The 13,996-nt window shown below is 40.0% G+C and overlaps 1 protein-coding gene across 8 annotated transcripts in view; it reads left to right on the top strand.

The window, feature by feature from the left end:
* Positions 1–13,996, top strand: part of kiaa0586 (KIAA0586 ortholog) — a 131,089-nt gene that overhangs the window by 56,095 nt on the left and 60,998 nt on the right. For all 8 annotated transcript variants that reach the window (XM_017699852.2, XM_017699846.2, XM_017699848.2 and 5 more), the window contains 4 exons: positions 3,537–3,609; positions 4,227–4,517; positions 7,257–7,425; positions 8,371–8,556. In XM_017699852.2, the coding sequence (XP_017555341.1) occupies positions 3,537–3,609; positions 4,227–4,517; positions 7,257–7,425; positions 8,371–8,556 (719 nt within the window). The remainder of the gene's footprint in view (positions 1–3,536; positions 3,610–4,226; positions 4,518–7,256; positions 7,426–8,370; positions 8,557–13,996) is intronic.

Here is a 13,996-nt window from a genome sequence, read left to right as displayed (position 1 = left end):
GCAGCAGGCAAATCAGGAAGATGCACACACTGATCTCTAATAATTCTTTGCAATTCACAGAACAATTGAGACATCTTAATGAGCATCTATCACTGAGTACAGTGCATTTCAGACTCCCTGAACTGTGCCTTGGCTTCTGGCATAGTTAGCAAATAATTATAAACACATCTACATTTTTTGGAAGTCTAAGAGTGCAGTTACTTTAGATCGTTTTATTCTCGCTCCTTTTGTGCAGTCATTATATTTTTCATTTCAAAATGTGAAATTCAAAATGTGAATGCATCATTGCGCTGAAAACTCTTTATAGCTCATTTTCCACCTTTTATTTCTTCAATCCCAAACTGAGGAGCTCAAATATTCGGCATAATAAGAGCTTAAAACGGCCTCAGCTGGAACACGGCGGTGTAAAAGACGAGCAGCCCATAGGGTTAATTGAAGGTCATTTCAAGCGCTCAGATCAATTGTGCTCCATTTGGAATCACGAGTGTCTTCAAGCATCATCTGATTAGGGGAATCCATCACACTGCAGACACTTGACAAGAGACAGAGCAACACTGCAGCACATAGACAGGTCTTTGATGGAGCTAAAATCTTTTTACAAGAGCATATATGTTTGTGTGGGTGGAGGGCTTATCATATGACATGAGGTGGGAGGCAGAATGGAGGGCTACTTTTGGGAAGAAAGAGAAAGGGGATCAATGAACCTCCACAGCCAGCTGAGCAAGGCTGTATGTGTACACAAGATGTTTTTAATTGCCAGTGTAATTTGTGTATATTTTCTGTATTGATTTGCATTATGAACAATAAAAACAAAGGTTTTTTTTTCTCCATCTTTGAGGAAAACAGTATCACCCAGCTTAGGTCTGTGCCTGGTGACTGTTAACCGTTACTACGGTAACAGCACCCCAGTGATGCTAAAAACAGTCTTATCTCTGGTTTTATAAAAAACAACACTTGATTTGTACGTGGCTTGCACAATAATTTTCCCGTCCTTAAAAATGCCAAAACCATTAGCGTCAAAATTCTTTTCTTTTACTTTGATGTCGCATTGGTGTCACCTTGTGGATTATCCTAAGAAATGGACACAATATTGACTCCACAGTTCTATTAGTTAAAAAAAAAAGTTGCCTCGGGGTCAAGCAGAGGCCAGGAAACATTTACAGATGGCCTAAAATTGGTTTTCCAATAGCAACTGGACAACCATTGAACCCTGCATGTGTAAATATTTGTGACGATATTATTAACATGAAACGTAATAATAATAATGTGACAGTATTATTTTTGGAATGATGTCGAACGCTGCACATTTTATTCCTTTGTTGGGGTGTCAGCCCTCATCAGCACTCAAACTTTTCATGTGTTCAAGGCACTTATTAGCCAAAAAAAGTTTCAGGATGTACTTTTAGATGTAGAAAACTGTCTAAACATAGTATATACACAGAGTATTAGTAAATACCTGTTTTATGTAGGGGTGTCCCTTTATGATCCAAAGGATTGGAATCATGCTGAACCAGGCATACCGTAATGAATTAGATCTCAGCTAGATTAAGCCCAATCCAGTTCCAAACCTTAGTTTCTACTTACAGCACTGTCGTAGAGTGGCCTAAGTGATGATCATTTTCATATCTGCAGCGTTGGTACTTAAACTGTTTGCAGTACCTAACAGGCATTTATGAGTAAGAGTCTATTAATCTTCAAGTCTACTTTTTGCCACTTACTTCGAGCAGCATAGCACCAGAAGCTTTCACCTTTTGTTATGCTTTTCACTCACAAGTCAAATAGTTAAAAATGAAACTATTGCGGAAATGCTCTGCTTTACGAATGGCCGTGAAGCTTTCACTTTGTGTTAGTAGACACAGCACATTCAGAACTAAGAGATAAGAGCAGGCTTCTGTGCTGCGTTACAAAAATATGAAATCATAGTGCTTTCACACTTATATAAAATGGTTATTTTACATAAGTAGGCCACAAAAAAAAAAAAACCCAAGAAACTCTCAGTTAAGAGTCTTTATCACTATCCCCATATCACTAATTAAGTGATTTCACTGCATAATTTTAAAGGATCTTGTATCCAGGTCAGCAGGGAGTTCAAATTTGATCAAAAGCCAAAATTAGGCACGTTAAAAAACGTAGGCCATAAAAACATCAGTCCAGACGGTCACATTACGCACATGCTAAAAATTAGGGATGCGCTAATATGGGAACTGTGGGTTGATGCCAATGCATACATTTTATGAACATCTGGCCACAGTAGCCTAGCATCTTCTGGAGTACAACTAAGATATAATCAAATATTGATTTGAAATAACAGTCAAAAATAAACATCTGTCTGATGTGCTGTAGTTGTCTACCGATGAGATTCTGATGTCATTGTCTGTTACTACTGTTTTACTGTAGTATTAACTGGAAGATTAGAATATCTTATATGAACTGTGTGGTTTATTCTTTTATTCTAATTTGTACTTAAAAGTAACAGCACAAAAACCCAATTTCAAAAGAAGACAAAGTGTCCCCAGACTTCGGATGGAAGGTGTACATGTGTTTGATCAGACTCACCAGTGTGTGGAGTATTTCTAGAGGTTGATAGTGGATGTTAGAGGCTCTGTAGTGTGATGTGTGCTCTATGGCCAGCTGTTTGTTTCTTTATTCTGGCACACTTTCTGAATCTGTCTGTTCTGCCCAGTCCTGTTCACCTGGCATCCAAATGAACCACTCAGATCCAATAGTGGGCTTCCCTAGCCACACTGGAGAGTGTGGGTGTATGTGAGAGTGTCTGTCATGGCACAGTCCCAATTTCCATCCTTGTGTTCCTTTCAGCATTAAGCGCTCACTTCCTGAATCGCATGTGGAGACAGAAAGGAGGAGAAAGAGGAAGAATGAAGAAGAGCCAGTGCAAAAGAGGAAAGGGAACACTTCATGCTGGATGGTTGTTGGCGCAGTCTCCTCCACATGCAGAGTGAGTGGGAGAGAGCAGCATTTGGATGGAGTGTGTCACTCTCTCTCTCCCCCTCAGTCTCTGTGATTTATTCACTGCAATAAGTGATGCAGAGACAGGCTAACAGGCCAGCAGACAGCAGGGCATTAGCATAATGTGTGCTGTAAAGGGGTTGCTAGAGCATCTTGGGTGTCTCTAAAAGATATATGGCACATTTAGATTAGCTCTGCCCACAGATATCACTCCTCATTGTGATTAATGCAGTATTGTCATCTCCAACGCTCGTGAACCGAATGTATGAAGGGGCTAATTGGCTGCTCTATGTGTTGTGTTTATGCCCAAAGTTAACCAAAATAGCTTGTATTTTTTAGAACTTCTTTCTGGCCTTTTTTTTTTTACAGAAAAGCAAGAAAGCAAAAAAGACAGTGCCCAGAGTGGTGCAACACTGACTTGATAAATGTTCAGCTAGCCGAGACAATTGTTCTGCTGAGGGTGATTTTTACCTGAATGCTTGTTGTGGTGAAAAATAAAACCATGTGAGTGAGGATATGTGAGCGTTGCCTCTGAATACTGAAGGCCTGGCCTGTGTCCTGCCCTGCAGGGATGCCAGCGAGGAGCTGAGAGTAAAGAAGACTGTTGATGCCTGGATCAACACACTGAGCAAGGAGATTCAGGTAAAGCTCAACTCAAACATAACTTTCTATTAATCATTTAATACCACACAAATGGACACACGAACACAGAGAGAGAGAGAGAGAGAGAAAATGGCACACCTTACAACCATGCAAGGTTGAGCACTGAAACTGTCACGTAGACAAGCAGAGGCAAAAGTTTTACTTTCTTCTTTAAGATGAAAAATCCACAGATCCATCTATCCACTATAACTCGACAACTTAACACTATGAGTCTGAAAGGATGTGTAGTGGATGTATATAGGCAAAAGGTAAACTCACTAAATACTGAGAAAAATGTTATATTTTGATACTCTTGTGTAATGTTTTTGTTAAACATGTTTTCTGCTTTTTTCCTGACAGTAAAAAAGAATAACTTTTAACTTGTACTTAATGGGTGTTTTGACTGGAAATTAAATAAACAAAAGGGAGGTTTCTCACTGTAATTATTGTATTGTAGCGCCAGACACTACTATACATATCTGGTAGTGCTATGTACTATCCAGCCTGCAATATCTGTACCAAACATTACTTGTATTACTTCGTACTTGACTATTAATAATTAGGCATTTACTGGACTGTGAAATAAAGTGCTGTCGTCTTTTCTCCCCATGTGCCAGGATGAACTAGTGCACCCAGGCTCCAATGCATGGTTAAGAATCGTGGAAAGAGGCAGCAGGGCAGCAGCGGCCTCAGCGCAGCGAGACCAGGGCAGCAGTAACATGAGCACAGCTGGGGTTGGAAAGGGGGTCGGAAAGGTGGAAAGAGAGGGGAAAAGAGCAGCTGCAGTAGCAGCAAGAAGAACCCACACTCAGAGAGAGTCTATTAGAACACAGGCAGCGAGCACACAGCCATCCAGCCAGCAACTCAACTCCTCTCTCAGAAACAAAGCTGAGCCGCAGCCACAGGCGGTGAGTGTGTTGGTACCATCGCTCTCAGTGCCATGGCCACACAATGCATCACAAACACTCAACTTGATGCATCATCACCTGATTTCACTAATGAGCTCTTCTCACTAGCAAAGAAGGGAATCTAATTAGTGAAATCATATGTAGTGCTACTTGTCTGTAACAAATACCAGTAGACGTCGCAGCACTCGATGGAACATATTGCTCAGGCAGTGTGTCATAATGTATTCTGCACAGTCTGTCGTTAAAACGTATTGGTCCCAGTGGGAACTGAGCAAAATTATAGGTTAATAGTAGGGCTGTCAAACAATTAAAATGATTGATTGTGAGTAACAGTATCATTTTGTGTAGCTAATCACAAATAATGATATTTCTCTTTTTGGCAAAAACGTGACCCTAAAGAAATATATATATATATTTTAAACATTTGATAATATTTCAGTAGCATGTTTGTTATAATAGGGTTCATATAGGAATAGATAATATGACAATATTTTTGTTGTACTGTGATATGTCACAGTATGCTTTTCATATTGTCGATATCATCAGCTGGACGATATGTCAAAAATGTAATAGCACAGTACTTCAGTTTCCACAATAAACCAACATGTGACTGTACCATTATGACAAAGTAGTTAAACATTCAAAAATACTATGAAAAAATATAAATACAATGATCTGTATTTAACACTTCACAGACTGTACTGTAGTAAGTCTATTTAATAGTACTAATTGTGCTCTCTTTGTGCTTAAGCATGCAGTTGGGAAGAATTTTTTTATTACTGACTAGGTCCACGGTGTTCTCAGAAAAGCATATTGTAATGTAACTTATCACAATAAAGACAATAAATTTTTTTATTTCCCTTCCATATCATCAGTACTTAAAGAACACTGACCGGCTGCATGTTTTTATTAAAAAGTGTTTAATTGGATTTAGTGCAACTAAAAGTGCGTATGTGAAATGTTGAATAACATTAATGGTGCATTCAAACTGTTATAACTAATCAAGCCTCAGAAAAACTAAATATAATTTTGTAAATTTAAAATAAGTCATACTGTTGTAATATCACCAAGATGAATCCTGAACATGGAAATCAGGTGAGCCCAGGGAAAACAAATTTTTCAGTTTTCACCGCAGATACGCAGATAAAAGTAACAGTGGCTGCATATTTCAAACAATAAATGTATGTAATTTGTATTTTAGATACAATCAGTGATCTCAACTTCTCTATCATTGTAACCTCTAGCCTTTGTTCTCATTTATAAAGCTTGTGTATACTTGTTAAAGTAGTCTCTTGAGGTTAACTAGAGCTTTCCATTTTGCTATAGCTTTTAGAAGTTTACTACTCGTTGGTTTATCTAAAGTTCTTCCTTGATCGCTGTCCAGCATAGCCTGCCAAAAGCATCCTCCACTGCTGATTGATATTACTGATATTGCCATCATCAACGATGTGATTTACATGCTTAAGATGGCCTGTACTTTGGTGATTAACAAATTCATGTCATGGCATGACAACAGCTAGAAATAACTTTGTTGTAATGTTTTTTAAAGAGCCATTAATGGAACTTCTTGTCCTATAAAAGCTGTACTTAAATATGAAGGCTACAGTCACACAGTCATAGCAACATGCAACTTGTGAGCAGCTGGGCTTCAGTGTGGAGCTATCGGTGGTTTGAATGTTCAAACTACGAACATGCGTTATCAGCTTTAAAAATGAGTGGCATTAATAATTTATCACGCAACATAGGTCATTGTAGATTTTCTATTGCTCCTGCAATTGGAAGAGAGGCCTGCAGTTATGGCAACCTATAGTGTACCTATAGTGTTTGAGGAGCTGGGCTTCAGGGTGGAACTGTGGATGGTTTAAAAGGTCAAACTAGGAAAATGTGTTAACAGTGTTAAAAATAAGTTGTGACATTAATAATTTTTATAATATTAATATATAATAATTAATATTATTGTTTTAAAGCTTTATTAACGCATTAACTTTGACACCACTGTTTAATAGTATGAATGCAGCGCGGTAAGGGTCATTGTACCTTTTTGCTGCAATAACCATCTTATCAGTTTTAATCTGACAGTGGTTTGGCTTTTTTGTGCCTATTTGTTGCAGTTCATTGCTGTGTATGTGCTTTACTTATCGACGCATCCAGACAGCAACATGGAAGCTACACTCGCAACACTGTGTAATCTGCCCATCTGGATGCAAACACAATACCTCAGGACCCTGCACTGTCTCTGCTGCACTTTAACTAAATGAGGAGTTCTCAGTGCCCATATGTTGCCTCCCACATCGATTTGCTATAAATAAGAGTGAGCAGACAAGAGGCAGTGCTGCTTATCTGTGTTTGGCCTGGGCCTGCTCTGCGCTAGTGGCTGCACATGTTTCCTAGTGTCGGTGTAAAACACACCCAGCCTAGCAACATCTCCCGTGGCTGACTGAGTGGTTGCCGTGTAAAGTGCAAGGTTTTTTTATTGCCCAACAAAAAACGCTGTCATGAATGCTGACAGCCGGGCAAAACAAATACCTACATAACAAAGGGAAGTGAAGAGCAATTTGGATGTTGACACTAAGGGCTTGACATAAGATGGGCTTTTATTTATTTATTTGCTGCGGGTTGGTTTCTGCTTATTTTCTCTTAATAAACTTAAGTGCAAAGAAGGACATTTAGTATGCTTTTTTGAATTTTCTTTGAAGCTGATGATTTGGTATGGTTGAATGCATGTTCCTTCTGTCCCAGTCGGTGGTGCTGAGGTCTGAGGGTGATGAGGAATATTTGGCGAAGATTTATGGGAAGGCCCTGTACGAGGGACATAGACGTACACTGAAGAAGGGACCCTACCTCCGCTTTAGTTCTCCCATTCCAAAATCCAAAAGCCTGCGTCCTAAAGTGATCGAAAGCGTTAAAGGTAAGGCATGTTCACTGCAGTGAGCATACTGAGCTCTGGACTGGCCACAAATCCCGCACTGCTCCAGCATTCAGCCACAAGAGTTTTGAGATGTCTAGAAACGTATATCTCTTCATTACTTGATTCAGTTATGATTCTTTAGCAAATTATTCAATCAATAATTGTCAAGTTTTACTACAATTATTTTGTTACAATTTAGAATTGTTTTTGAAAAAATACAGCACAGGCTACTGTGTAAATAATAATGTACACAGAATAAAGACACATAAAAACATGAGCTTCCAAAACTGCTGTTCAAACAGTTATTAAAATGTTTACTGAGAAAAGGAAACAGAAAAAGAAGAAATTTTGCATCAGAACAGTAGAACTCACATTTGAAATTGGGATTACTTGGATCATAACAAGCAGAAAATGCAACCAACTTCCAAGACTGAACTTCAGAGATGTGGAAAAATCTTCCTAAAAGCAAGTCTCTTTAAAAGAGTGGAAGCTAAAATGTGGATACACTAAATACAGAAAAAAATTGTTTAATTATTGCGCCATCTGTATTTTTTTTTCCTGATGCTGAAAAATAATTTACTTGGTGCTTGTTTTGGCTAGAAATGTAATAACTGAAAGAGCAGTCATTACTTTTGCACAGTAATGCACTTCATTAAAAAGATCAAAAAATATTATGTCCGTTTCTGACATTCCAAAATGCAGTTGATTTGCCAGTTTTGCATGTATACATCACAGTGCATCAGTGCATTTTTACACCCATAATAGTGTCCCTCATTTTTGGCTCCTCCGCAAATGTCTTCAAAAGAAGGAAGTGATGAGTAAAGCCATGCAATTAAGTTGTCAGAAATTCTGTTCACAAAGACCCTCTTTCATTTTCTCTTTTATAATGTGTAGTATAGTAGCACAACCTTACCGCCTCTTTCACTTCCATTCCCTTTATTGTAGGCGTGAAGATGAAGTCCTCTAAGACCCAGACTAGCATGTCTGGAGCTCATGATGTGTCATCTCTGCTGCAGCCTGGAGTCTCTGAGCCCCAATACCTGTTCAGTCCCAGTGGCCCTGTCCAACAGCAGCAGCAGCAGCCTGGATGTCCTCTGCAGGGCTTCCTCATCCCTATGGCCATCCCACTGGGTAAGCCCACTCCAGACCCTATAACCACTCCAGAGCCCATCTGCAACTATATGCACTCACTACAAGTAAGACACAAGTATGCATTAACACATACAGTGGGGCAAAAAAGTATTTAGTCAGCCACTGATTGTGCAAGTTCTCCTACTTAGAAAGATGAGAGAGGTCTGTAATTTTCATCATAGGTACACTTCAACTATAAGAGACAAAATGAGAAAAAAAAATTCAGGAAATCACATTGTAGGATTTTTAAAGAATTTATTTGTTAATTATGGTGGAAAATAAGTATTTGGTCACCCACAAACAAGCAAGATTTCTGGCTCTCCTAGACCTGTAACAACTTCTTTAAGAAGCTCCTCTGTCCTCCACTCGTTACCTGTATTAATGGCACCTGTTTGACCTTGTTATCTGTATAAAAGACACCTGTCCACAGCCTCAAACAGTCAGACTCCAAACTCAACCATGGCCAAGACCAAAGAGCTGCCGAAGGACACCAGGAAGAAAATTGTAGACCTGCACCAGGCTGGGAAGAGTGACTCTACAATAGGCAAGTAGGTTGGTGTGAATAAATCAACTGTGGGAGCAATTTTAAGAAAATGGAAGACATACAAGACCATTGATAATCTCCCTCGATCTGGGGTCCACGCAAGATCTCATCCCGTGGTGTCAAAATGATCATGAGAACGGTGAGCAAAAATCCCAGAACTGCACAGAGGGACCTGATGAATGACCTGCAGAGAGCTGGGACCAAAGTAACAAAGGCTACCATCAGTAACACACTACGCCGAGAGGGACTCAAATCCAAATCCAAAATAGAACTTTTTGGTAAAAAGTCAACTCGTCATGTTTGGAGGAAGAAGAATGCTGAGTTGCATCCCAAGAACACCATGCCTACTGTGAAGCATGGGGGTGGAAACATCATGCTTTGGGGCTGTTTTTCTGCAAAGGGGACAGGACGACTGATCCGTGTTAAGGGAAGAATGAACAGGGCCTTGTATCATGAGATTTTAAGCCAAAACCTCCTTCCATCAGTGAGAGCATTGAAGATAGAACATGGCTGGGTCTTCCAGCATGACAATGATCCCAAACACACCACTTGGGCAATGAAGGAGTGGCTCCATAAAAAGCATTTCAAGGTCCTGGAGTGGCCCAGCCAGTCTCCAGATCTCAACCCCATAGAAAATTAGTGGAGGGAGTTGAAAGTCCGTGTTGCCCAGCAACAGCCCCAAAACATCACTGCTCTAGAGGAGATCTGCATGGAGGAATGGGCCAAAATACCAGCTACAGCGTGTGCAAACCTGGTGAAGACTTACAGGAAATGTTTCACTTCTGTCATATCCAACAAAGGTTATGTTACAAAGTATTGAGTTGAACTTTTGTTATTGACCAAATACTTATTTTCCACCATAATTTACAAATAAATTCTTTAAAAATCCTACAATGTGATTTCCTTTTTTTTTTGTTTTTCTCATTTTGTCTCTCATAGTTGAAGTGTACCTATGATGAAAATTACAGACCTCTCTCATCTTTCTAAGTAGGAGAACTTGCACAATCAGTGGCTGATTGATACCCCTCTGTATAATTTCCATTCAACTGTGGAAATGGTGGTTAATCCATGTTTCTGTAAGTTACTGTTTTGTGCAAATTTGTGATATGCTTGTGACAAGTGTCTCAATTACGGTGTAAGGCATGTACAATGAATATAAGTTATAGATAACAAAAGGATTTGAACCTTTATTAGCTCTTGGTAGAGCAGTTTTGACAACCCTCTTTCTGATGTATATCGCTCTAGCCCTCACAGTTTGGAGACACCATGTGAAGTGAGCAGTGGCCCATTTAATGAGGTCTGAAGTCACTGTCCCACTTTGCCATTGCCCACCAAATCCCTGAGAACATGACCAGGGCAAACAGTTCTGATGGGACATAGTCCCAAATACTTTTGTTCCCACTAACTCACTGCTTGTTTAAAAAATCTGTTTGCATCACCATTTTTCATGTTTCTCCTTTATTGATTAACCATTTAGGCAATATTTAATTCTTTTTTTAAATTTTAATTTAGTCTTTTCCATCTAGGATTTTTCTGCACATTTTCAAATTGGCAAAAAAAGATGAAAATTGTCAGTGATTCAGCCGATGGCTTCAGTCACATAACTGCTTCAACTACTTATTGCTCCCAGACTTCTTAAGTTCTAAAGTTAATGTCTTTAGATTTAGACTTAATAGCATGGCCTTGCAGTGTCATTTCAGCAGAGACATTTAAGAAATTGAACAATGCTCATTTGTGCGATTTTTCAGCAGGCATGCGCTTCATCGATACTGCATTAACCGGCTGTGGGTCATTGCATGTATCTCTGCCTCTTAATGACACTACATTAACAGCTGTTCTAGCTGTTTGCAAAGTGCAGTGCCATCATGGACTTCTGTCCACCCCACAATAAAGTAGTGTATTCCAGCTTGACCCAGACAGCCCCCACATGCTGCCACTGTAAAGCTGCCCTTCTTATGGCTGACACTGAGCACACAGCAGCATTAAAGAATGGACTTAATTAGACAGACATTTTAGCTGTGTGAGTTTAGCTCTTAATTATGGCTGAGTCTTTGCTCCTCTAAAGCCTCCCTCCCTACGCTGCACTATTTTAATCACTTCACTGTCAGGGACTTTAATGCCCTCTATTCCACTCTCATTTCCCCAGTTCAAATCACCATGAGCTACGTCTTATGACTGACCTTGTACTGACAGAGGCAGTTGCGCTTATTAGCCAGGCCAACCACATGTTTAAAAGCATTTATCTGCTTTACAAACCAGAGTTGGCGCAGTAACAGCAAACAGCCAACTGAAAACACTTGCATTACCATTATTTGATAGTGTTCTCCTTTTTTCCATTGCAAGGCCTCTGGCCTCTAGGGTTAAAATAGCACACTAGTTTGGTTCTGACTGCACTGAAACATGCCTCTCTGTTAAACCTTCAGTGTACAGCTCCTATAATGCAGTGGTGATGCAGTGCTTCTAATGAAGCACGGTATCAGAAATGGAGTCAGATGGCAAGTAATGTCACTTGAACAGCACGAGGCCATTTTGCATGTTATTGCTTGGCAGCAGAGCTGACCTATGCTCTGGGATGCGGCAGGATGAACAAAACCACCTCTAATCACATCTGCAATGCAGTAGCTGTCATCAGAGTGAGAGAAACACATCCTGCACTGTCTGAAGAACAGGTTTCCCTCCTTTACACAGCCACACGTCCTAATCCAGATGGACCTTCATATGAGATGTTGGAAATGGGAATGGCTGCTCTTTGTGTGTGTATATTGGCATGTAAAGAGGCAGCAGTTTGAGTAGGTAGATAAACAGGTCAAAAAAGGTGGTCCTCTTCATTGTTCCGCAAAATATTTCTTTGCAGTAATGCTTTCAATTAATTTTACCCAAGTTTGGTTTGCAGGTTCTAGCACTGTCTTTCTAATGTAAATCAGAATTGATTAAACCTAGATAGGCAGCAAAAATCTAATTTACAGTTTTACGCCTCACGCCAAATGTACTCTGTTAATTTTGGCTTAATAATCTAACACGGTTTGAGGCAAGTAAGGCAGTTTAAATCAAAGCAATAGTGAAATTTACACAACTTTCCCCTCACCTGAAATGTAGTTAATCAGGTAAGACATGTTTGGTATCTTAAATTTCTTTCATTAGTTTTGAAGCGTTTTGGCATTTAATGCCTTTGCATTATAGTTCAGGATTTAATATTTTCAAATTTGGCTAATGTCGTCATGGCTTTTACTGCTGTTTGTCCTATGCAATAAATTTGTTGCCATTTTTACAGATAATTTTTTGGGTTGGCTAACAACCTGAGAATGTTCGAGGCAGGTAAATGATAAATTAGCCTTGTACTTTGCAATTTCATTTGACAGGCTTCATGTGCAAAAATTTTGTAACTATGATTTGTCACCAAAATATTGATTTAATGAAATAGCTGAGCTATATTCAGCTTTCTTAAGCTTTTAGCTCCTACCAGACCTCATTGCTGAAGCTGTAGTTGTCTGTGAGCTTTACTTATCCATTCCTGCAGAGAGGGGGTATATCTGGATATCTGTTCTAATAATCCGCATTCTGCAGAGGGCACTTACAGCATATCAGGAGCTTGTTACCAATCTGGCTGATGTTTCAGGCTGGAAGTTCCCTGGGGTGGTTTAATCACATGCCACTTCAGACACTTCAGAGCGGTCTGTTCACTTCAGCCCTGGTGGTTGTCCTATTTCACATCACATTGTGCCTGTGTGTGTGTGTGTGTGTGTGTGTGTGTGTGTGTGCATGTGTTTGTGTGCGCTTCTGTGTGCCTGTGTGTGTATCTTGAGAGAAGCCCTGGCGGAAAGTTCCAGACTCGTTAATAACTTTGCAGACTGTGCTACAGTGTGTGTAGTGTGGCTGTGAGTGTGAGGGGAGCAGGTTTGGCCTGGCCCCCGTGTGCCTCTCAGTGACACTCTGTAGGGCTGCAGTTTAGAGCTGCCCTATTTTCTCAGCTCGGCAGCTCCCCGGAGAGGACAGTGGGATTGGCAGAGGCCCCCAGGGAAGCACGGAGAGGCTTTCATCTACAGCAGCTGTTAAGGCAGGCACATCCGCAAACTGCCCCGAGTTTCAGACACCGGCCAAGTATGGCAGGCAGCTCCCCACAAATCTGCTTATGAAGTTCCACATGGCAGTTTGGAGAATTTTCTTGTCAAATCAGCCTCTACTGATAGCAGCTTTCCCACAGGGTGATTGGGGGCCGATTGTGCATTTGCAACTTTGCATTTGAAGATTTCATTGTCAGCAAAGCCTTTGGACAAAAACAGATTACTTATTGTAGAAATAGAAACAGCTAAAATTGCCTTATAGTGCATGATGATCATATCATTAATCTAGTAGAGTCCAAGCCTCATAGTTTGGAGCAGTTTTGATGGAACAGCAAGTAGGTAGTTATAATGTTTTGGCACATTGTTGTATTAGTATGACCAAACCAGCAGTGTTGTAGCCTCCTGTAGCATTGTTGCCAACCATTTCTGCATCAGAAAACTAACCACTTGGCTCTGTAACATGATCCATGATTGACCAGGTTAACTGATCTAAATAGATCGTTATGTTGTCTTCTGTCAGTATTTCAGGTATTCAGATTTCTTGTTTGCCTGCATTTCTTCTTCACATTCGTGCCTTATGGTTTATCTAGCTTGTTTTCAGTAGTCCATAATAGCCTGCATATCTGCCCTTTTATTGTCTGTCATTATGATTATCTGTCCATTACAGTTTCATTTTCCACTTTCCCTTACTCCTGAGATGCAGGAATGCAAATTAGTTTTCTTGCCTCTTAACTTTTTTTTTTCTAAACTGGCGGTTATACAACTCAGCCCACATGTTTCCTATCAGAAATATTTGTGCGTTCCAGATGAGTCAGAGCCTCTTGCTCCTGAGCCA

Source organism: Pygocentrus nattereri, chromosome 10 (genome assembly GCF_015220715.1).
Source record: "Pygocentrus nattereri isolate fPygNat1 chromosome 10, fPygNat1.pri, whole genome shotgun sequence".
Lineage (NCBI taxonomy): Eukaryota > Metazoa > Chordata > Actinopteri > Characiformes > Serrasalmidae > Pygocentrus > Pygocentrus nattereri.
Note: the sequence above shows the minus strand (reverse complement) of the source record. Positions and strands in the feature narration are given on the sequence as shown.